Source organism: Dermochelys coriacea, chromosome 10 (genome assembly GCF_009764565.3).
Source record: "Dermochelys coriacea isolate rDerCor1 chromosome 10, rDerCor1.pri.v4, whole genome shotgun sequence".
Classification (NCBI taxonomy): domain Eukaryota; kingdom Metazoa; phylum Chordata; order Testudines; family Dermochelyidae; genus Dermochelys; species Dermochelys coriacea.
Genome location: NC_050077.1, coordinates 17,765,959 through 17,789,516, shown reverse-complemented (window position 1 = coordinate 17,789,516; position 23,558 = coordinate 17,765,959). Strand labels below are relative to the sequence as shown.

Genomic DNA, 23,558 nt, shown 5'->3' with positions numbered 1-23,558 from the left:
GGTTAGCCCCCCCGTATGTGGGGCAGGGGGAGGAGCCTTTCCCCGGGGGTTAGCCCCCCCGGTATGTGGGGCAGGGGAGGAGCCTTTCCCCGGGGGTTAGCCCCCCCGTATGTGGGGCAGGGGGAGGAGCCTTTCCCCGGGGCTTGGCCCCCTCAGGGGTGGGGGGAGGAGCCTTTCCCCGGGGGTTAGCCCCCCCGGGATGTGGGGCAGGGGAGGAGCCTTTCCCCGGGGGTTAGCCCCCCCGTATGTGGGGCAGGGGGAGGAGCCTTTCCCCGGGGCGTTGCCGTTAGCCGTTAGCCCCTGGGGTGTGCCTAGCGGGGCTGCGCTCTCTCACTTTAGGACACCGCGTCGGCGCGCGGGGCTTTGGTTGGCTCAGGAGGGCGGCGGCAGCAGCCCCCGGCTCAGCGAGAGCCATCCGCCGCTGTCGCGTGGGGCCGGCACCTTCCCTTTCCGGTTGCCCCGCACAATCATGGCAGCCTTGGCGGCGGGGCGGGGCGAGGGCGGTGAAAGACCGGACTCGGGGGGGGGGGGAGGTCACGTGACAAGGAAGCAAGATGGCTGCCTTCCCGTGGTAAGGCTGGGAGAAGCACGGGCAGAGGTGCCGGGAAGGGTCAGGGCTGAGTGAGGAGGGAGCCGCGCCGGGCAGGCGGAGGAAGGTGGCAACGGGTCTGGACTCGTGTAGTGTGAGGTGGAGCAGTTCCGGCTGGGCCGGGCGGGAGCTGGTTCCCTGGTTCCTGGGGAAGGGTCCCTGATCTTCCCCTATCTGGAGCCAACGGGCTAAAGCAGAGCCTGGCTACAGACTCCCGAGCCGGGTCGGCTGGGGACTTCCCTGTCCCCCAGCTTAAAGAAAAGAGGGTGAAAGGCGCCTCCGCTCTGTCAGCCTGCCTAGCCTGTTCCCCCGCTAACTCAGTCCGAAAGCCTAGTGCAAAACTGCCGTGGCCTTCCCCCGGGTGCGAAGCTCACCTGTTTCGGAGGTGCATGCGGTGGAGCTGTGGTAAGGTTTAATTCCCTCCTTTCCTACAGTCTGTACCAGTAGCCCTGACCAAAGCTTTCTTTGCTGTAAGGGGCTTCCCCAGTAAAACAAATATCAAGAACAACACCGATAACTTCCTCCTTGGTTCAGGACTGCTGCTTTGGAATGGGTCTAAAAGGAAGCCAGAAGCCTAAATGAAATAGCAGTAAGCTATTCACTTGTGGCAATGTTTTAGAAAGTTCATTTCTAATTTGGATATATACATACATACATGTTCCGACAGTGACGGTGCTTCTTTCAAATGCCCCCATGAAAAGACCATTAAATTATGTTGTTATCACAAGCCTGCAACTGAGACTATCTGAAAGAAGTTAAAAAAAATATACTTGAACCTCACAGTAAAATCCTTCCTCCGCAGAAGGGGACATGCATTCGGATCTGTTTTAATAATGTGGGATTGGTGTTACTTATTTGCATTTTTGTGAGAAGATGGGATAACCCCAAAGGAATTGCTGTAGTTTACTCTGTGATTCGTGTAGGGTATATAAAGCCTCCATATGCTTTTTTTCCTCCCTGTAACCCTATATTTGTTTTTTCTTTGATGTCTTACAAAGTGCCAAATCACAGCAGGAGCATGGAGGTGCCTGGAAGGCATTGCGTTGAAACCTTTAAAAAAACATTACTGAAAAAAAACACACCCATGTGTGTAGCTTTGCACCAGTGTAGATGCAGGCATGTCAATGGAAGAATACATCTGTTGATGTAGCTACCATCAGATGACATTTCTACACTGGCAGAAAACCCCTTCTGTTAATGTAGGCAGCATCTGTATGAGGGGGTTATATGCTGGCTGTATAGCCTCAAAAGTCTGGACATACCCTAACTGAATAAGAGACAACAGATGTATGCAAGCAGACAGGGGAGTACTAGGAAAGTGAGCCTGTGTTGGTCAGCATGATAGGCAGTGGTATCAGCACGTTGGCAGCCTAACCATTATCAGTTTTTTTTTTTGTTTTTTGTTTTTTTTTTGTAGGTATCAGGGCAAAATAGAATTTTGAGGAGGGATTTGAAGAGGGATAATGAGGTAGCTTTGTGGATGTAGAAGTCTTCACAGGAGCATGATAGAGATGTCCTGTGAACAGACTTTCTTATGTACTGTCTTTAAAAGTAAGCAAGAACAATCTAGGGCAGTCAGAATTTGGATCTAATTTGATTGTGTTGGATTTTATAATGTCTTTGTTTGTAAGAGAGGGATGGGGGGAGGAGAAAGAAGCCAGATAAAAATTCTGTTCCTCTTATAGTCCAGTGGATGTCCCTGTTGGTTCATGTTAGGATACAAATTCTTCTTCTGTAGTAATATGAAATGTTTCTTTACTTCTGGAAAACTGAATGCAGAACTGAAGAAAATACTTAGGAAATAAGCTACATAGTACAATTTCTGTTAGAGCAAGCAAGACAAGGAAATGATGAAATTTTTTTCATTTGACAAGATAAAGAAAAATATGTGCAATAATCGTTTCCCTGCTTCATAAAGTGCATGGCTGCTTGTAAATAAACTAATTCCTGTTTTTGAAAGACTTGCTTTCCTGAACTTTTTGTTCCTTTAAATAATAAATTTAATTTATTCAGCTTTCACATGGAGGTACAGCTTTTTCTGAAATGAAGGGACACATTAAGATACTCAGTGTGCTATTTGCATCACTATTAAAATAGCTTTTCAAGATGTTTAAAAAATATAAGTTGCCCTCTTTTAAAGTAAAAGGAGCTTGTTGCTTGAATGAATTTCATTCCAGGCTGAAACTAGCCGTATAGTACTCACCCACATACTTTTTTAATAGTATAATATCAAAATGAGACTTTGTAAATATTATGAGGGAGGAAAGAATATCAAGTATTTGGCTTAAACTCAGATATGTCCATAGGTGCCTCTTAAGATCCATTCTTGAAGTTTTTCTGTTAATACTTCTCAAATGCCCATTTCATTAGGGTTTTGTTAGCAATTTAGTTATAGACCATTGTTTGGGGATAATAGTTAAACCAAAAAATAAGTCTTGGATATTAGCCGAACAAAACTTTATGTTGTGAAAATTGCAAACAAGCTATTTTAAGGAAATGCTTGTGTTAAAATGTTACATACTTAGGGGAATATCCAGTAGAGACACCGGAGTCGGATTAAAGGCTCCCTGAGACCTTTACAAACCCATTCTCTGGTGAAAGGAGAGACAGGGCAGTGCAGGGCTAGTGGTATCAGGGAGAGTCTGCTCCAGTGTGGAGAGCTGCTCTCTTCCCTACAGGGGAAGCTACATAAGACTGTTTAGGGGAAGGACTGGCGCTCCAGGGCCAATAACAAGGCTTCACACCTTCGGCGTGTGTGTGATGGTGGTGGCGAGGGGTGGTAGGAAAAGACATTCCCCTTTGTTTCGAGTTGGAACTGTGTTTTTTGTTGGGTGGAGGAGCACTCCTTGGGCTGGCCCTGAGGCCTGCCAGAAAAGTATTGGGAAATAAACCCCCAAGTGGGAGAATAAATACAGTGAAGAGTGGTGCTGACTTACTCCATGCCTCCACCAGCAGAGGGGGAAATGCTGTACCTGCCGAGGTGGAGGAGGTGCCTTGTCGCAATACATATATAAATCCATTCCAATAAAAGGGATGCCTTCCCAATAGATGTGGCCGCTGCTTTTCTTCCCTCATTGCTCTTCTAAGTGCCAGACTCGGGTAGAGCAAGGCAACCTGCCTGTTATAGGGTAAAGCCTGCATGTGGACATGGACCTTACAGTTGCCCAGAAGACTGGATCAGTCAGTCTAATTTCTTATGAAATGTTATATTTAAAAGTAGCAGCTGTGTTAGTCTGTATCTGCAAAAAGAACAGGAGTATTTGTAGCACCTTAGAGACTAACAAATTTATTAGAGCACAAGCTTTCGTGGACTACAGCCCACTTCATCGAATGCATAGAATGGAACATATAGTGAGAAGATATATACACACACATACAGAGAAGGTGGAAGTTGCCACAGTTCATTATCTATGTTGTTTTTCAAGTGCAAATCGTTTTCTGTTATGGAAGAAGGTCTAGTTTTTTCAACAGGCTAACAACTCGGATTAAGAATAAAAACTGTAAAATATGAGTTTGCTGCAAGTTATTTTTGTTAATAAAATATTTTCAGTAAGAATGGAAGCCTTTAGTACAATGACTTATTTCTTGTTCTTGCATTGCTGGTTATGTTCTTCCTTCCTCTTGTCAGCTGGCCACTGCAACTTTTAATTGTGAATTCTGTGGAACAGCAGGATATTGATTCCCTTTGTAAATTACCTAATGGGTAAATTATTTGCTAATTCTGATCATTCTGATCCTTTTGACGATTAAATTAAATGGTATAGAGGCGAATCCAGCTGCTGTACTTTGAATACAAAACAGTAACTGGCAGTTACCTCCCTTCGCAAGTGTACTGACCAGAAGTTTTTATTTAGTGTATAAAAGAGCAAAGTAGTCAAGTCAGTTTACAAATTAGCTTCCCATGCAAAGGGAAACCTTACATCATACAATTTGATTTACTTTCCAAAACACGGCTTGGCGTATAAACATGTTTGCACCTATACAAGTATTATGTATATTTACAGTCTCTCACATACATATACAATAATGCACCTATAAAACTTTTTCTTTATTCTTGCTTTTTAAGGCATGCAAGGTCTAGAAATTACACATCAGAGATTGAATTATGCAGACTGGAGGCTATACCTGTGGAATTTGGGGACTACCATCCACTGAAACCCATTACCGTAAGTTTCTTTTTGAGCCTTTGCAAATAACATCACTGTAAAGTGAAAACTACTGTTTCCTGCTGGCAACTAGAGGCAGTTCTGATTTCCTGTTGAATTTGTTAGAAGAAAAGTTTTGGTTTTAAAATCACTGGCAGTACCAGGTTTCAGAGTAGCCAGCTTGTTAGTCTGTATTCACAAAAAGAAAAGGAGTACTTGTGGCACTTTAGAGACTAACAAATTTATTTGAGCGTAAGCTTTTGTGAGCTACAGCTCACTTCATCAGATGCATTCAGTACCAGTGAACTACATTTGGGATGCTCCAGCTGCTTGCAGCTCCCACCATTTCTATAGTATTAGGAGTTTATGTTGCTATTTACACAGTACTGAAAGTCTTGATGTTGTAAGAGACGTTTTCTGGCATATTATTCAGAACAGCTCAAATCCCGCACAGCTTCTTGGTTACTTATGAAATGTTTCATCTTGTATAAAAAGACCAGATTAGGACCAACTCATCGCATTACCAGTAACCTGCCTTACTGATCAATGTAGAACTTGTTGTTTTTGTGTTACCTCTAAACCAGCTGTGATTTTTAAAAACACTCTATGAAATATTGCAAGCAGGCATGGGGCTCTACAAAACACATAAGAGGCAAGGTCCCTGCTTCAAAGAGGTTAGTTTAACTCTGGTGACTATGATACATGGGCAGCAGTTCAGACTCTGGAAGGTCACTAGGGAGATCTGCATAGGAAAGCTTCTTGAAAGGAGTAGTCTTTAAGGGTGGTTTTGAAAGACAAAAGGAAGGGTATTTGGTGCACAGGAAGTGGTAGCCTGTTTGAAGCTAAAGGAGCATCATGAAAGAAGGGATAAAAACAAGAGTGGGAGGAGGAAGCAAAGAACAGGTGGGGGAGAGAGTGCCTTTTGCTGCAGAGAATAGAAACAAAAATGGTAAAAGAACTTCTAAGTACCAGTACTATAGCTGAGGCACTCCTAGCAGAGAGAAAAATTGTGCTATTGGGAGAATCTGTGCTCTAGTAAGTTATTAAAGTGGAAGTAGATCATTTCATTTTACAGTTGAACTTCTCCTTCAGGTTACTGAATCCAAGACCAAGAAAATGGGTCGGAAAGGAAGTACTTCCTCTACCTCCTCCTCTTCTTCCAGTTCAATGATAGACCCACTAAGCAGTGTGTTGGACGGTACTGATCCCTTGTCATTGTTCGCAGCAACAGCAGATCCAGTGACTACTGCAGCTAACACGGTAAAGCTCGAGGTTAATTATCTCAAGTAGATTGAACAAAATAGACCTGCATAGAACTGATTCTTTGTGCTCTTGCAAGAGCTGTTTCAGTATAGAAAGTACCATATTAACTAATCAGAGCATTTCGTTTACCTGTTTTCTTTTGCTTTAGCAGTTCTGGTAACGTTTGTGTTTTTTAATGTTGTAAATCTGTGAAGGATCAGTAACACATGAAACACAGTAGGTCTTAAAATATCTGGTCACCTTTCTTAGTCTTCCTGGTATACATGAAGCTGAACACCTTGTTTGTGTTTCTCCTAGGATAGTACAAGAAAGAAACATGATAAAGACGACAGCTTGGCTGTAGGAAGTGACTTTGAACCATGGTCAAGCAAACGTGGTGAAATCCTTGCTAGATACACGACGACTGAAAAACTCTCCATTGTAAGTACACTTATTAATAATTTTGTGCAAGAACCTTAATAGACTATGGGTACTGTGAGGCTACAGTAATTGAGTACCTTGTGACTATTCCTTTTCTATGTAAACAAATTCAGTAAATTTAATTTGCAATGAAGTGGAAAACCATCCCAGCAGCTCTAGCTTTTAAATATTCATAAAGAAGACTGGCTGATCTTTGGCCTATTGTACTTGATTATTTTTAGAGAGCCCAAAAGTGTGTTAGCCACTTCCCAGAACACAAATAGAGACATGGTTCATGCCATGAAAATCACGCTTTATATCTCCATTAATTTATAGAACAAATAGCAGCACTGAAAATAATCAATCCACACGTCTTAAATAATTTATAAATAAGTAAATAGTTTGTAAATACATTCTTTCTAAAATGCTGTTGTTTCTCTGCAGAATCTGTATATGAGTTCTGAAAAAGGTGAGTAGTTTCTCTATATCAAGTGGCATGGGACATGGGACTATTATTTTAAGGAGAGAGCAAATGACAGACCTTTGGTGCAAACATGCATTCAAATTAAAGCTTTCTTTCTCCAACTGTGAGCTGATTCACTGCTGTTGCTCATGAGTCCCACTGGATTGTAAAAATATTTATCTTGCTCCATCTAGTGGCTGCTGGGTACATTGTTATGTGTAATTGAAAGAAACTACAACTGCGGCTTTAAAAAAACATCTGGGCTGTTACTATCCCTCCAAATTTCCCAAAATTGCAAGATTATTTTGACAGGTTTCAGAGCAGCAGCCATGTTAGTCTGTATTCGCAAAAAGGAAAGGAGTACTTGTGGCACCTTAGAGACTAACAAATTTATTTGAGCATAAGCTTTCGTGAGCTACAGCTCACTTCATCGGATGCATGTTTGGCTTGTCTTTATTAATTTTCCCGCTTGCTTGCTTGAAGGGAAATAGAAGGAAGTGCTTTGCATAGCTGTCCAACAATTCTCTCTGCCTGGCTGAGAGAAGCATTGAAGGAGCAGATTCCAGTATTATACTGGCTGTTTAGTATGACACCAAAATCTTAATTTTTAATGCAGTGTTTTAATTGAATTGTTAATGGAAAAAACTGTTAAGAATGTGAGGCGAAGTAATAAAGAACCTTCCATAGCCAGTGCAATCTTGAAATGAGTAAATATACAGGGCTCCAGCATCTTACCCAAAGAACCTGAATAAAAAAATCTAGAGTCTGGTTTTGTTTTGTTTTTCGCTTTTTCCAGTTGCTATTCTGTACCCACTATGAAATGTTTGGAGAAAAAGATGAATGAATTGTTGGCAACATTCATTGTGTGCCTGCAGGAATGGAGGTCTTGTTTGAAAATCAGGCTCTGAGTCTCTAATGCTAGCAGCTGAATAGCTGCCTTTAGGTTGTTGAACCACCGTTTTGGTCTTGGATACTGTTAGCTTGTTTAAATCTGACTCTTCCCCTCAAGTCTCTCTCTTTTTTTTTTTTTTTAAATTTTTTTTATATATATAATATATAATTTAAGAATTTGAAAATGTTAAACTCAAAGATATAATTACCTACAGGAAAAGCTGTGACGCCTGGCTCAGCAGTTTCTGAGAAGGTGCGAACAAGGCTAGAAGAGCTGGATGATCTTGAAGAGGTGAGCAAACTGTCCAGGAAACATTTCCATTTTAAGAGAAAAAAGATTAGTTGTGTGAGATGAAAACTATTTAAGAAACTTTCTGACTTATCCCTAAAAGCCCTGATTCTGCAAACACTTATGCAGTTGTTTAACTTCATGCACTTGAGTAGTCCCATTGAAAGTGTGTGTGTCTGTGTAGAACTGGGGCCTAAATTTTTGGCTCATTGACAACCAGTACCCCAAAAGGAGAGTCACTGGGCTGACTCTCATTTATCTCCTATAGCTGCTGTATTTAAGCTCCCTGATGTCTGGTAGGCTCTACCAATTTTTAATCTTTTTATTCTGTCTCTTGTTGCAGAGACTGACATCTCTCCTAAGTAAGGCACTGATTCAGTCAGGCACCTAATATGCATATGTTTAACTACTTTAATCCCATTGAAATCAGTAAGGCTATTGACATGTTTACGTACCTTACTGAATTGGTGCCAATTCTGCTTCAGTGCTTCCATGTCTTTTTTGGTTAACTTCAACTTGGATTTCATGATTAACACAGTATTGTCATTTTATAAATTCAGCATGAAGGGATCATGTGTCAAAAGTAGCATCTACTTAAATATCTGCAGATTAGATTCTATTAGTGGAAGAATAAGTATCTCGATAATATATAATGTATTCACTACTGAGACCGAATTGCCTAGCCTCACTCACAAAATAGTGGTTGTTTCTGCACTTCATCACTCCATTTGTCGATTTATTTCCCTGGTAGTCATTCCTGATACGTAATCCTTTACAGTGACCTGCTATAGTTCTGATACGACTATGCTTGAGTCTTGCTCTTTATTTTTCACAAATGAGTAGCTGGGAGCTTTGCAATAACTCTTTGCCCTAGGTCTGCACACCATTCTGCAACACACTTTGTTCATAAACAGACTTACGATATTGAATGGTGTTCATATGAAAAGGAATTGGAGAGTTAGAGGAACTCAGTATTGTTGTTGTATTTGACCTGAAAGTAACCAAAGGACACTTTATTTCTACTGCTGCTACAACTTAATAGCAGTCAATGACAAAACCTCATAAAAATTTAAAGGAATAAAGAATTTCATTAGAGCAGAGGTTCTCAAACTGTGGTCCGTGGGAGCTCCATTCCATGCGGTGGTCCGTGGATAGTTCTCTAAGGTGCACGGCTGGGCGGCCGCACATGAGAGAATGAAGGGCTATCCACCGAATTAGTGGAACCATGCAGGCATGGCTTCACTAATTAGGTGCATGGATCCTGGAGAAGACGCACATGTAAGGTGAGGTGGTGGCCTTGGGGGGAATTTGGGATGTGCAGGGCTGCCGTGGCAAGAGAAAAAGGCGACTTTCCCCAGCTCCAGGGCTGCGGCTGCCAGGGGAGACCCCTCCCCTTCCCAGCCCCAGCTCAGGGACTGCCGCGGTGAGGGGGAGAGGGCATATCCATCACATTAGAAAGGTAGGACTACTGATATTAAAATGAGAGTTGTGTGCTTTTATTTGTAGAACAAAAAAACGTTTATTGGGTTTTTTAAAATATATAGCACTTTATCCAAAACGCTTTACAATAGTTAGCTGACAGTACAAACAACATTTGGCAAGATCATTAAGTGGTCCGCCGAGACCCTCGGCAATTTTCAAGTGGTCTGTGGGGGGGAAAAAAGTTTGAGAACCACTGCATTAGGAAAAAATGGCTTAACAGCTTGAGGGTCAGTCTGATGCTTGTGTTCTTTGAGCTCTGATTTATATTTTAAAGGTATTTGGTTAATATAAAGAATATAAGGGCACTGTCAAGTACTTTATGTATCTATTTCAACTTTCATTGTGTTTCCCCTTTTCAGTAGAAGCAGAATTCTCTCCTCCTGATTTTTCTCCCTGTCATTTTGGCAAATATTGTATAGTAATGTTTCTAGTGTCAGAGCCAGCACAACTTCTTTATTTACCTTTGTTTCTACACCAGCATTGCTGATGTCACCAGGAATAGTCCCATAAATGCTGGGAATATTTATAGGAAGAAATGTTCTATGAGCCTAAACCAAAGCCCAAGACTCAATATCTCCCCTCCCTGGATTTTGAGGAAGTTCATATCTGGCTCTGATCTCTGCAGCTTGGGGCTATATTTGTTAGTGAGTTGCTACAACAAAGCAAGCACCTTGAATGTGTTGTTTTGTTGCATCATACTAAAATGGTGGGATTAAAAACACAGTTATTATAGGGGAGGGGCTGGTAGCTCAGCCTATTATTAAGGTTCCTCATTTCCCATTATAACATCCAGTTTTCAGTTTGTAACTGCCAAACTTTAAGCATTAATTAGGGGTAATATTTCCTATGCTGGTTTTCTGCCTCATGCTGATTTTTTTTTTTTTTAAATGTCAGCCTAAAACTATTTAGCATGAGGTTCTGTGCCCGCTAGAGAGCCCTCCAGAGCCTAGAATGGAACCCACGATTCCTAAGTCTCACCCTTCCTCTCTTGTCAGCAAATATCTGTGAAACCCTCCAGCAGCTGTCCCCCAATGCCCAACACTGAGTTCTCTGGTCACGAACTGTGCTGTCCAGGGGTCACGGAGACCAGAAACTCTTCCTCCTCCTTCCCCCTGCAACACGCACTTTCAAAAATTCACAGGGTTTTAAATGCCTTTTCTTGATTGCCCAGCTTGATGAGCACACCTAGCACTCTCCACTGTTGTGTGCTATTGCCCAGCTGAACATGCCAGATACATGCTCAAGACATGCTCTGGCCTGGAGTAGACGGGCAATTCTGGATCTCCTTAGCCTGTGGGAAGAAGAGGCTGTGCAGGCACAGCTACAGACCAGCTGTAGAAATGTGGACATCTATGAGCAGATTGCTTCAGGAATGCAGAAGAAGGGGTATGACAGGGATCTGAAGCAGCGCCACGTGAAAGCGAAGGAATTGCAGCAGACATACCAGAAGGCCAGGGAGGCTAACAGTTGATCTGGTGCCAAGCCACAGACCTGCTGACTTTACAAAGAGTTGCAGGCCATATGTGTTGGAGACCCCACCAGCACCTTGCATGCAACCTCTGAAGCGCCTGAGTCACAGGTCCCTGGCGAGAACAGCGAGGAGGAGGAGGAGGGACATGCTATCAGGGGATCTAGCTATGTCACAAGTCAGGACCTGTCTGATACTCTACCACACCCCAGTGAGTTCCGGCCGTTGAGTACGGGTGAGCCCAATGGAGGGGAAAGAACCTCAGGGTAAGTATGTAATTGTATTTCTTATTATTATGATGTACTGATGGTGCCCCCAGCTTAACAGGATATTGCTATTGACTTTTTGTTAACTTTACTCTCCTTGTTGTACCACTACCTCTTCTGGTATAAGTAAGTTATCTGCTTTTCATTCCCCTGTAGAGTTAGGTGGGGTCGAGGAGGAGGGGAAAATGTAGAGCAGTTTGTGTATGTACACAGAGATGTCCCTCGAATCCTCCTGAGACATCTCGACAAAACTTTCATGGAGGTTCTCTGCAATCCTCTCCAGAAAGTTTCTAAGGATGGCAGCCTTATTTCTTCCTCTGCGGTAGGACACTTTCCCATGCCAGTTGGCAATAATTTTGCCAGGCACCATTGCAATAAACAGGCTAGCAGCATATGGGCCTCTGTGACTTCAGGACTCCAGCAGCAGCTGTATTCTCTGTGCCTTTGTCATGCTCATGAGTGAGATATCAGCTAAAATCGGTAAAACGATTGGCTAAAACGGTGCCAATATTCAGTGATGTTGCCTGGTTCTTGTAGTTTCATGCACTTGAGCAATTCTCTCCTCATTTCCCTTGTCCCTGCCAGGTCAAACTCATCATGGCTGCTGCTGTGAGTTGGGCCATCCACGAACACTCTGAAGCAAAAGTGTCAATAAGCATGTCTTGTTTAAAACTTTAGGGGAGTAAGGGAGGGGAGTTCTGAATCTTAACTTTCACTTTCCATTGTGACTGTACTGACTATGATACCTCTGGGTGTTTTACCTGTAGCTGCAGCAGTCGCAACCTTGAGGGGTTTCCCCCTCCACACCCATGGAATGCCTGCACCAGGCAAGGAGGAGAAAGAAGAGGACTCATGGTGACGTGTACAGTGAGATCCAGTGCTGATTCAGATCCTTAGCAGAGGGTCTGGAGGGTGAATATTGCAGACTGTATGGAGAAGGAAAGAGCAGACAGGAGAAGGGTGCAGGAAAAGGAGAAGGAGATGCATCAGGACATAATGGGGCTTCTTCTGCAGCAAACACAGGTGCTGCAGACTCTTGTGGAACTACAGATTCAACAGTCATGGACTTGCCTCCCTTTGCAGTCCACAGATAACTCCATTACAGCATCTTCCCTACACCTCCCGCCCCAATATTCCATGCAGCATCAGGGGCTGCATCCCTACCATTGCCACTCCACCCCGGGGAAGATTAAAGACAGCCACAACTTCACATACAGTTACCTGGTTGATGTATGTGTAGGTAAAATGGACATGAATGTACTTTCTACTTCAAGTGCTGTTCCATAAATGTAAGAAGGTTTTGATGTATTTGCATTTAATTTGCACAGAATTTTTTTTTTGTAGTGTGTTTTGTTACACAATAAAAATCTGTTTGGAAAATTATTTCTTTATTAATTCTCAACATATGCTGCAGAATGCCTAGTCGTACTGAAAGCACCCACTTGTTGTATAGTATGACACAACTCGTTGGATCAGTTTAAAAAACCCCCACCAGTGTAGTAATCATAAATGTACAACAAACATCACAAAATTAATAGGTGCATTGACATGGTTTATTCATAGATGTACACCAAGTGCCACATAATTCCTAACATGCCCCAAAACAGCAGGATCACGGAGAGCACAGTACACCACAACACGTTACTGTGGCTCATTGTTAAAGTGCTCTTTCAAAGCCTCCCTTAGCTGTATAGCTTCACGTTGAGCTCTTCTAATAGTCCTTGCGTCTGGCTGTTCAAACTCAACAAACAGCTGATGCATCTCTGCCCTTCATTCCACTGGTAAGTTTTCTCCCTTGCTTCACAGACGTTATGCAGGACACATCAGGCATCTAGAACCACTGGGGTTTTTTTTGTCACTGAGACCGTGCTGTGAATAAACAACGCCAATAGCCATTCAGTCTACCAAAAGCACATTCACCTGTCATTCAGAACCTGCTGAGCTAGTAGTTGAATCTTTCCTTGGTGCTGTTGAGGTGGCCGGTGTACAGCTTCATGAGCTGGGGAGCAGAGGGTAGGCCCGGTCCCCTAGGATCACTACTGGCATTTCAACATTGCCAGTGGTAATCCGCTGGTCTGGAAAGAAAGTCCCTGCTGGTAACTTTCTGAATAGTCCTGTGTTCTTAAAGATGTGAGCATCATGCACCTTCTCTGACCAGCCAACACTGATGTTAGTGACGCATCTCCCGTGATCCACCAACGCTTGCATAACCACAGAATATTAGCCATTTCTGTTGATTTACTTTGTGGCAAGGTGGTCTGGTGCCAGAATATATATATGTATGTGAGTGCTGTCTATTGCCCCACAGCAGCTGGGGAAGCCCATTGCTGCAGATCTATCCACTATGTCCTGCACATTGCCAAGAGTCACAGTCCTGCATAGCATGAGACAATTAATGGCCCTGCATACTTGCATGACAATGGCCCCTATGGTTAATGGTTAATTTTCCAACTCCAAAATGATTTCCCGCTGAATGGTAGCAATCTGGTATTGCAAGTTGCCAGAGCACTATCGCCTATCACTTCTCCAGTATCAGTGCAGCTCTCATTTTGGTGTCCCTGCCCTAGAGGACTGGGGTGAGTGCGGCACATAGATCTGGGAATGCTCTCCTTCTCATTTGAAAGTACTGCAGCCACTGCTTATCATCCCAAGCGTGCATTACAGTGCAATCCCACCAATCATTTCTTGGGCCCAGATTCGGCACTCTGCTACCTGTAGCTGCTCCGTCAATGCCACCAGCAACCTTGAATTGGTCCTTCTTTTGTTCCACAGCAATCTATCCTCCAAGAAATTGTCATGATCCTTGCTGATTTGGTTCTTTTTCCAGCTCTGCAGATACCTGAGGATAGTGCATCCTATGCTTGCAACTCTCATGACAATAGGTCACAGCTAAGCAGGCTCCATGCTTCTGTCAGAGATGGCGGACAGCGAGGAGGGCTGTGTGGGTTTGTGGGATTTTTTTTAATTTAAAAGGCATGAAAATTTGGGGATGTACATGATGTTCTGGGATGGGGAAAGTTGCATCCTGGGAAGTTGACCCCTTGCTCCCAGTCACCTCTGTGTGACTTGTTTCTGCTCCATTATGCATTGCCAAAACTTCTTAAGAGACAGTGCGCTGGACAGTGGTGAGTTGCACATTGGGATACCTATCCATGGTTCATCGTACTGTGGTTTGACACAAGCACTCCAGGTGCGTATGTGCAGCACTGATGCAAGGAACCAAGTAGGCAAGTGCACAAGTGATATACCAACTGCGGCAGCTCTATGCTGATTTAACTTGCATTGGCAAAAGTTTGTAGCGTAGATGGCATGTTAGCTCAAGTGGCAGAGCCTGTGCAGTGGATCTGAAGGTTCCAACCTTGCTGATGAACCTCAGGTTAATAGATTGGCTAACTAATAGGTATCTTCTTTTTGTTGGTTGCCTCTTTATTAAACACTGCTGTTTTTTCTTGTCAGGGTTCACAAAAAGAGCTGTTGAATTTGACTCAGCAGGATTACATGAATCGGATTGAAGACCTTAATCAGTCACTGAAGGATGCTTGGGCCTCTGATCAGAAAGTAAAAGCTCTAAAAATAGTTATCCAGGTCAGTTTAACTATGTGTGTGTGTGTGTGTGTGTGTGTGTGTGTGTGTGTGTGTGATACAAAAATAGTGAGATTTGTTTATTTAGAAAACAAAAAGATGAGTGAATGTTACTCTAACTATAAGACTGCTGCAGACACCTCCACCATGCTCAGAATTCTGAGGGTAGGAATGAAGTGTGTAAAACCCTTTGTGCTATATGATTACTAGTTTATTCTGGCCCTAAGTAGTTGGAAAGCTAGTTGCTACTAATAAAGTAGTATGAATGTCATGATGACTCCCTAGCCCAAGGGGCTGATCCAGGCATGCACTTAATGTGCTCGAGAGATCTCATTGTGAATAATGCCACTGAAATTGTACTTAAAGTTCAGCATGCACTCAAATGCTTTGTTGGATCAGGGTTTAAGCCTCTCAGAGGCAGTAGTGAAAACTCCATAACTGAGAACACTTAAAGTTAGACTGGACAAAACACAAGAAAATGTACTTTACGGAATAATCTTAATTAGAAAGGGGGATGGATTATATGATTTTTATGATTGTATTGTTTTTTAGATCTCTAATATTTTTAATGCTGTAAATATTTAAATTGCAGTAAAGTTATTGGTGATCACATACATCTTCCTCTTACATGTGATCTTTTTATTTTTGTTTTATTTTTCCTAATACTGTGCTTAGATGATGATGTGGAAAATAATACACAAATCAATAATTAATTGATACCAAAAATTGGGACTTTGAAAATGCTTTTATGTTGTACATTTTAGTACCATTGGTAATTTTAGCATTTTTACCTTTGTGAATGTATCTTTTTGTAAATGCTAAGGTGCAAAGATAAGTGTGGGGGATGAGAGGGAGTGATGAAAACATATATGTAGAATAGGCTGAATCTCTTAACTGTTTATTTCTAGACATTCTATCATTTGGGTTATTGGTTTTTTTTTTAAATCAGTTTTTGTAAAGGAAGTACATAGTTCACTGGTCTCCACTGAAATTCACTTATCTCTTTTGCAAAAGCTGATGTTTTGTGACTCAGATGTTACTAAGAGTTTAGTTTCTCAACATTTTTTTTTAAAACTATGAACTGATAACCTCTTTGAAGTTGCTCAAATATTAAAGAGATGAAAAATTGCCTAATTGGTTTGAAATACTGGATAATAAAATGAGGCTCCTTGAGGAAATCAAAATACTTAGATGATCTAAGAATGCTTAAGATATTCTCTCTGATACATATGCTTGGTGTTAATAATTTAGAAACAATAGATCTGTATCTTTAAGATGCTCATCACATTAAATATTTATTTCTGGCTTACAAAAAATACACATTTATGATTGTTTCACTGCTCTGGCACAAAAAAGCTGTGAGCTCATTTAGAAGTGAATATGCTTATTTCCCAGTCTGTTGATCTGAAAGTAGCTGCAAAGGGAGCCTGCCATTCATTGCAACAGATATTTAGAGTTGCATCAAGTAGATTTCCAGTGTAAAAAATTTTTTTCGTATGATGTGGCAAACTGCTGCTATCTTCCTTTCAACGACTGTTTGTTGACTTACAAAGTAAACATTATTCAAAGAAGTTGATATAATATTCCAAAAACATGTGGTGTGAGCTGCTTGCAGTGTAGATCATATGTGGAAAATATTTGAAACAGCAAGTGTGTTCTTCTAAATATTTGTCTTTGGCAGTAATTCTGCTTAGATTAATTCATTAACACTGTTCTGATGCAATGAAAGTTTTAACTTATTTTTTAGTTTTTGATTAATCTATCTTCAAATAAAATAAAGCCTGTAGGACCTCCTGTTAGTCAAACATCAGTTGAAGTTAAACCTCTATCTAGGGCTCATCACAGTAGTATCATATTGGGATATATTATCATCTACAAATAATAAATGGCTTGGAGGGCAGTAGCTAGGAAATTTTACCTTTGGATAAAAATAGTTCCTGAGATTGTGCAGATTGCCTGAAGCTAACATCACAACTGAAGGGACTATATATTACCAGGTTTCTTTTATCCTTGCCCATCTTGATTCATTTTTGGGTACGGAACAGAGACTACTGATATTGCTGGTAGCTGATCTCCTTATAATGTATGGTGCCCATGCTAATTTATTAGAACCTTCAGCATTTTTTGTAATCAGTGACCACAAGAATTGTTTCACTGCAGGAACCTTGCCATAGTGAATGGGAGAATATCTGCAGTTTCTGTGCTGCTTCTTAATAAAGTCAGAGTGGGTAGTGCTGCATAACTACTCATCTTCCCTGAAAGGTTGTCGTCTTGCAGGAGATGGACCTCTTGGAGTGAAGTGGAGTAGAAAGCTGCCATGCTAAGTGCTCAGTGATGCCAAATGTAGATTACTGTCCACCTGTGGCAATAACTTAGCCTGCTTTTGGCCATGTCATCAGTTTCTAGATAGATTTTTTTTTTTTCATTTAAAGTTGATATTTATTTGGTTTGGATACCTAATAGTTCAGAGGCAACAAAGGAGTGAAAAATACCTTTACTTTGCAAGTCTTCAGTACAGTCAGGAAAAATGAATGAGCATTTAGAAGGAAAACTTATTTCAGCAGGTTTCACTGAATCAAGTCAGTTAAATTTTGCCATCTGCTTGCTAGACTGAAAATCTAATAAATTAACAGTATTGCTTCTCCTAGACTTATTTTTCCATTGTTTTGTTTTAAAATATTAGTTGTACTACGCTAGCACTTAGAGACCCCAGCCAGGTCTGGTTGCCATTGTGCTAGATTGTGTCCAGACATATAGCAAGAGACAGGTTAAGCCTCAGCCAGCTTACAGTTTTACAGACAAGATGCAACAGGTTGGTGTGACAAATAGGATATGGAGAGAGAAGAGAGGAAAGGGAAACCCTTAACACAAGCATGTTTAGATTAGGCTGGCTGAATGCACAATTCATATGTGTAATAAGACAATCAGTAGTAGTAATCATGGCTTGGAAGTGAGTCTTATACACGATAATGTGGTGTGTTTAGGGATTTTGATTGGGGAGGAAAAGGGGATTCCTAGGTGTAAGGGGTAACATGGGAGAAAGCGTGAAGGTGCTTGTGGGAGAAGTGGATGAAAGACTGATAAAGGCTGTTAAACCGCACAATAGAGTCAGTAAAACCAATGTATTTACATTTTTATTGGCCACTGATTCCCCCCCCCCCCCCCAACAAAATAATGGAACGATGGCTAGAGTAAACTACTATTTTCTGCATATCCTGGTTTAGTAAAATAATTGAATAATTTGATTAAGCACAGAAACAGTTCAAAGATTCTCTAGTGATGTTCAAGCTGTATTAATTTGTAAATTACTCTTTTGGGGGGATGGCACGTGTTAAGAAATAGGACAACTGAATGTTAAAACTTGTATGAATTTTCCTTTAAATGAGGCCAGAGACAGAGTGCAGTGAAGTTGCAACAACCTTAGAAACTGAGAGACTGATGTAATGTTAATAAAGTCAGGATTGTTTTTCCAGCAGTGGATCCCCTTTGGAAAGCTGTTTAAATTGGAAATGCTGGTAAAGTTTACAAAGGAAATGAAACATAAATCAGTAGTGAATAGAGTTCAGAAAAAAGAAAAGGAGTACTTGTGGCACCTTAGAGACTAACAAATTTATTTGAGCATAAACTTTCGTGAACTACAGCGACACGAAAGCTTATGCTCAAATAAATTTGTTAGTCTCTAAGGTGCCACAAGTACTCCTTTTCTTTTCTTTTTGTGAATACAGACTAACACGGTTGCTACCCTGAAAAGAGTTCAGAAAATGATCTTTGAGTTTGGATGATTATGCCTTTTAGTAGCACCAGGGAATTAGCAATATTATTAAAAAAAACAAATTGCCATTAAAAGTGTGGTGACCTAATAGTATTTTATCACAAGAAAATACAATACCATATTACAATGCCTTTGTTGAGAGGAAAACTCAGAATATAAATGTAGTACCTGTAGGATTTCTGTGTATATAATATCACAAAAGGATTTTCAGAGGAAGTCAAAGGAAGATCCTAAGACATGGTTCTGTGTCAGACCGTGTTTCTTAGAATGATACCAAAATTGAGGATGTTCCCATCTTGCGATTTACTTAACTCCCCTACTCCCAAAAAACAACACTCTCAGTGGTCCCTGGGTAGTGTCATAAGAAAAGTTTACTATTGTATGCATAATTACTTCTCACCCATAGGAACCCTCCTTCTCCATGAAAATTCTGTTGCAGACACTAATTCCTACCTGATTCTAGGCCTGGGCATTAATCACATCTGTATTTCAGTTACTGAAATAATATACCAGTTCCTGTGGTAAGGGATAGAGGAAACAGAAATGCAATAAATTGGTGTTTAGAAAAGAGTGTGAATGAGAGAATACTGGAGCTTAACTATTGCTGGATCACTCTGAATTTGAGAAACTCTTAAACATATATTACTACTCCCTCTTACCCCAGAAGTAAACAGTTTCCTAACAAGAGTACAACATTATGAGCATACTAAATGGCGGGGGCATACTTTATTCCCAGAATTAAACATTTGTCAATAGAGGGCAAATGACCAACCGCATCACAACACTAGAAGTAGCTTGATTTAGGGCCAGATTGTGAGAGAACCTTGTTAGGGAAATGGAAAAGTACACGCAGAGCCTTGCCTTCCACAACTCCATGCAACAGCTTGTACAGTTGCAGTACTTGCTTCGAGGGAGTATCCTGAGTGCCCCTGGGGGGTGCACAGTGACGTAAAGGGAGGAAGGTCCGTGCTCATGGGTTCATTGTTGGGCATGTGAGTCTGTGTGTGTGTGATAGTTTGTTTTGTTTTTGGTACACATAGAAGAGATAACAAAGAATTACTGGGAAAGCAACTAAGTACTATTCACTAAAATTCTCTTGGAAATATAGGGCAAATGAGCTATGTGATAAATTTAAAAGACTTCAGGAAACTTTCAGGTTTGACCTTGATAGAGTTTAGAGACGCATGATTATTGTGGAAAAGTCCAGCCCCATCCTATTAATAATTTTAGATTCAGAGCAAATGCTGCTGTGCTGGTATCTATTTTTTGAGTGTGAGAATTAGAAATCTTGGGGGCAGTTGGGCGTCTGTCTTAAAAGCTTTCTGTACTCCACTAGAAGTGTCAACATATTTAGTACCTTGTTTTCTTGGTCTGATGTGGAAAGTCAGAACATATGGAAACTAATGTTCTCTTTGGGTACGTCTACACTGCCATAAAATACCTGTGGCATGGCTAGGGCTGGCCCAGCATAAGCTGGCTTGGGCAGCAGGGCTAAATATTGCAATGTAGATGTTTGGGCTCAGGCTGGGGCCTGGGCTCTGAAACCTTCCCCCCACTCATGGGTTCTCAGAGCCCCATCCCGAGCCCAGCCCAAAAATCTACACTGCAATTTTTATCCCTGCGAGCCTGAGACAATTGACCCAGGCTCTCAGACTTAGTGCCGCAGGTTTTTTATTGCAATGTAGATGTACTTTCATTTTCAGTTAGGTGAACCCATCTCGCAATGAATATATTAAAATATACGAATTGGAGAGAGCACAAATATTTTAATAGCACTTTAACTTTGTCATCCTTAGATTAAGTGAACAAAGGTGTGTTGTGTGGTGGCTGCCCATATTGCGCTTGGATGCCCATAATGTGCTTGGATCTATCTATTACCTGAGGGGAGAACTGTGTACATACTTAACAGGCAACAGTGGAGATAGTTCTCTTGGGTCACAGGAGTGAAGGGTCTAGCTTTTCTTTCTTGTGAACTCTCTAGATCCTCTCTTGGTGAATAAAGTAGTGAGGCTGAAAGGACTATCCCACTTATACTTGTTCCGTATATTGTTCCAGTCTGGTGATGCTTCAGCAGGTCACTTCCTGAACGTTGGGAATAGAGTTGAAATTGCATTTTTAGACAGCACCCCCCCATACTCCCCCCACACTATATTCATTCCATTCAGTTGAAGACTGTCTCCTGATTGCAGGGGAAGGGCCATCCTACAGCAGAAGGGACTGAGGTGGGTTTTTTACTGGTCCTCTTGGTGACATGGAGGATAAAGAGATTTCTTGTGAAGCTATAGGCTTTGTGTTTTTCAAGAGAGTATATTGGAGAAGCAGACTTGTCCCTTTACTCCTCTCTTCCCACCCCCAAGCCTGCTTTTCTTCTACAGTGGGAGCTGACTATCAGTAAACTTCTCCCAAAGATTTCGGCTACATCAGGGCTTATTGCTATGTCCTACCATATATGTACCATATCTTGTATGTTTTATAAGTTGGTCACCATGTAATTGGATTCATATGCTGCTCCAGTAAAATATTTCACTTTTTGGTCCTGTCTAAACTAGGAAATGGGCTGTGTTTTAGACTATTAGCAAATGTGTCTTTAAACATGACTTTACACCTACCATTGACTCAGTTTAGCACTTTAGTGTCCACCACTGTGTGTTTGTGTGTCAGTGATGTGGTTGATCACAGGTTTCCCTTTATGGTTACCATGACTAGCGTACATGTTTTAAAAGGTCTTAAGTTCTTCTAGATGCAAGGTTGTGTTTAAAAATATGGTAGCTATTATGTTTTTAACCATAATTTCCTAGTTTAGATATGTGCTGTGCATATGCTGCGTATAGATGCTTGGAAGACAGATTGATTAGTACCATAACAATGCTTTTAAATAAATATTTTTTTAAAAAAGGTGGCATTTTCCTTGTATTTCTCGCTATCTTCTATCAGAGATCATTTGTCTTGCCTGAGTGAATATATAAATCTTTCCAAGGCCAACTTAAATGCTGTGCTGTGGATTTCTTAGCATGAGGGAAGACTGACTGATAGTGCTGCTGCTGAAATGGAAACTATCATGGTGATATTCTCCAGAGCCAGGTGTGACAGTTTCAGGGTAACTGCACTTGTATTCCCCCCTCTGTGGTCCACTCCAGGGGTGTCCAGTGCGGTCAAGCCATTGCTTGTCTCTGGGCAGGGACCCATGCCCCACTCCTAAAGGCTGCACGGCCACTGTCTGACACTGTGATATCCCCAGCAAGCCAGTCTACGTAATGACCAGTGTTGTGCTTTGCTTTCTCTCTAAGGGCTGTGGCCAGTGTATTGCCAGCAGTTACAAGTTACCACACAACTCTTTTTAAGCAAGCAAACTTATTCTTAAGGCAAAAGCATTATAAAGAAAGCACTTTTTAAAAAGAAAGCCCGGAACAGATTGAAATGCTTATGAAATGCTTAAAGGAGTCACCCATCAGTCTTATAGGGTCTGAGTAGGCCAAAATCTTTCCAACACTTCTGCAGTGGTTGGGTCTCCCTTAGAGGGAAGGTCCTGTCCATTTGCTGAATTGGAAAGAAGGTCCTGTGTCAGTTTAAACTCATCTCCTTTTATACCAACGTCCTTTCATTACCTGATGGTCTTTGGAAAACCCAGTCTGAACCAGTATATGCAAATCTTCCCAGGGGATGGTACCCTGATGCAGGTGTGCCTGAATGATTCACCTTAATCTCCCCTTCTGCCCCAACTGTTTTTAGTTCCTGGAGGAGCTGTGGTAACCCACCCCTGCTGAGTTGCATGCAATCACTGACCCACAATGATGCATAAACCATTCAAAAACTTAATACAGTGTCATCCTCAAAGATGCTGTATGTGATTGCAATATCTGTCACAGCAGGTATCTTGCAGTGTTCTGTCAAATGATTCCAAAGTCTCTAGGGCTTTTTATATGGCACTCCCCTTTGCAGATTCCATCACTGACTACCTTTAAATTGGGTAAACAGAATTTTGTATCGTCCTGGTAAAGCTTTGTTCCTTTTTCTTTCTTTTCTAGTGTTCTAAACTTCTTTCGGACACAACAGTAATCCAGTTTTATCCAAGTAAATTTGTTCTAATTACAGATATACTTGATACATTTGGTAAGTACTTACAATGGACCTATGATGGATTCATTTTTATTAATTTTTTGTAGAATTACAAAATATTCTAGAAATAGAACCTATAAAGAGTTAACATCAACTGCTTTAAGGATTTAACTTTTACAAAAAATGTAGATAGTTGTACATGCTGTTCCCTGTCTGATCAGTCAAAGACATTAAGTACAAGCCAGCACAGCCTGGAGAGAGAGAGAAATGGATAGACATGTTCCTTTGGACTGTCCTCTCTCCCCTCACTAGGCTTTAAGTGATTTGTGGTCAGATTATTGTATTTTTGCTTCCTTGAGATCCACTCTCTATAGTTGTGTCTATTTTGGCTATTTAAAGATAGTGGTGTGGTTGTGATACTATTAAGAGGGATTTTCAGCTCGTCTGTTAGCCAGCTATCTTCAAAATATGCAAAGGTCTATCTGTCTCCTCAGGCATTCTTTGATGCTGGAGCACTTACTTATTGCCCTCACCCTCAGACCATCTCAGACTTTCACTTTTTTCAGTTCCAGGTCACTTCCACTCTAATGAGTTCCTGGATATGTTCCAGGTTGGTTTCAGTCTCCTTCTAGGCTTGAAACCCATTGATTAGGGGCACAGATAAACTCATGGTAGCTATTGTTGGGGTCAGTTGGCTATCTTGGTCCTGCTGGTCTTCTCGGTAGCCTTTAATGTGATTGACTATGGATGGTTGCTTTGGCAATTGAAGGATATAGCTTTTGTGTCAGAAATTGCTCTCGATTAGTTCCTTAGCTGATGGGAGTCAATTGCTGGTGATGGATAATCTAGAGTTCTTGCAGGATCTGTCTTATCTGCAAGTTCCTTAGCTTATG

At 41.4% G+C, this 23,558-nt stretch overlaps 1 protein-coding gene across 7 annotated transcripts in view; it reads left to right on the top strand.

The window, feature by feature from the left end:
• Positions 1–316: 316 nt before the first annotated feature.
• The window catches only part of VPS35L (VPS35 endosomal protein sorting factor like), a 111,114-nt gene continuing 87,872 nt past the window's right edge, over positions 317–23,558 (top strand). For 4 of the 7 annotated variants that reach the window (XR_006274817.1, XM_038419887.2, XM_043493993.1 and 1 more), the window contains exons 1-8: positions 490–571; positions 4,656–4,755; positions 5,827–5,994; positions 6,295–6,417; positions 6,841–6,865; positions 7,966–8,042; positions 14,712–14,840; positions 22,635–22,719. Coding sequence is in view for 6 of the 7 variants with exons in the window: in XM_038419887.2 (XP_038275815.1) it covers positions 555–571; positions 4,656–4,755; positions 5,827–5,994; positions 6,295–6,417; positions 6,841–6,865; positions 7,966–8,042; positions 14,712–14,840; positions 22,635–22,719 (724 nt within the window). In the remaining variant the exon portion in view is untranslated. Of the gene's footprint in view, positions 572–632; positions 995–1,125; positions 1,179–4,655; positions 4,756–5,826; positions 5,995–6,294; positions 6,418–6,840; positions 6,866–7,965; positions 8,043–14,711; positions 14,841–22,634; positions 22,720–23,558 lie in introns of those variants that run through there. The other 3 variants (XM_038419885.2, XM_038419888.2, XM_043493994.1) reach the window with 3 other exon arrangements.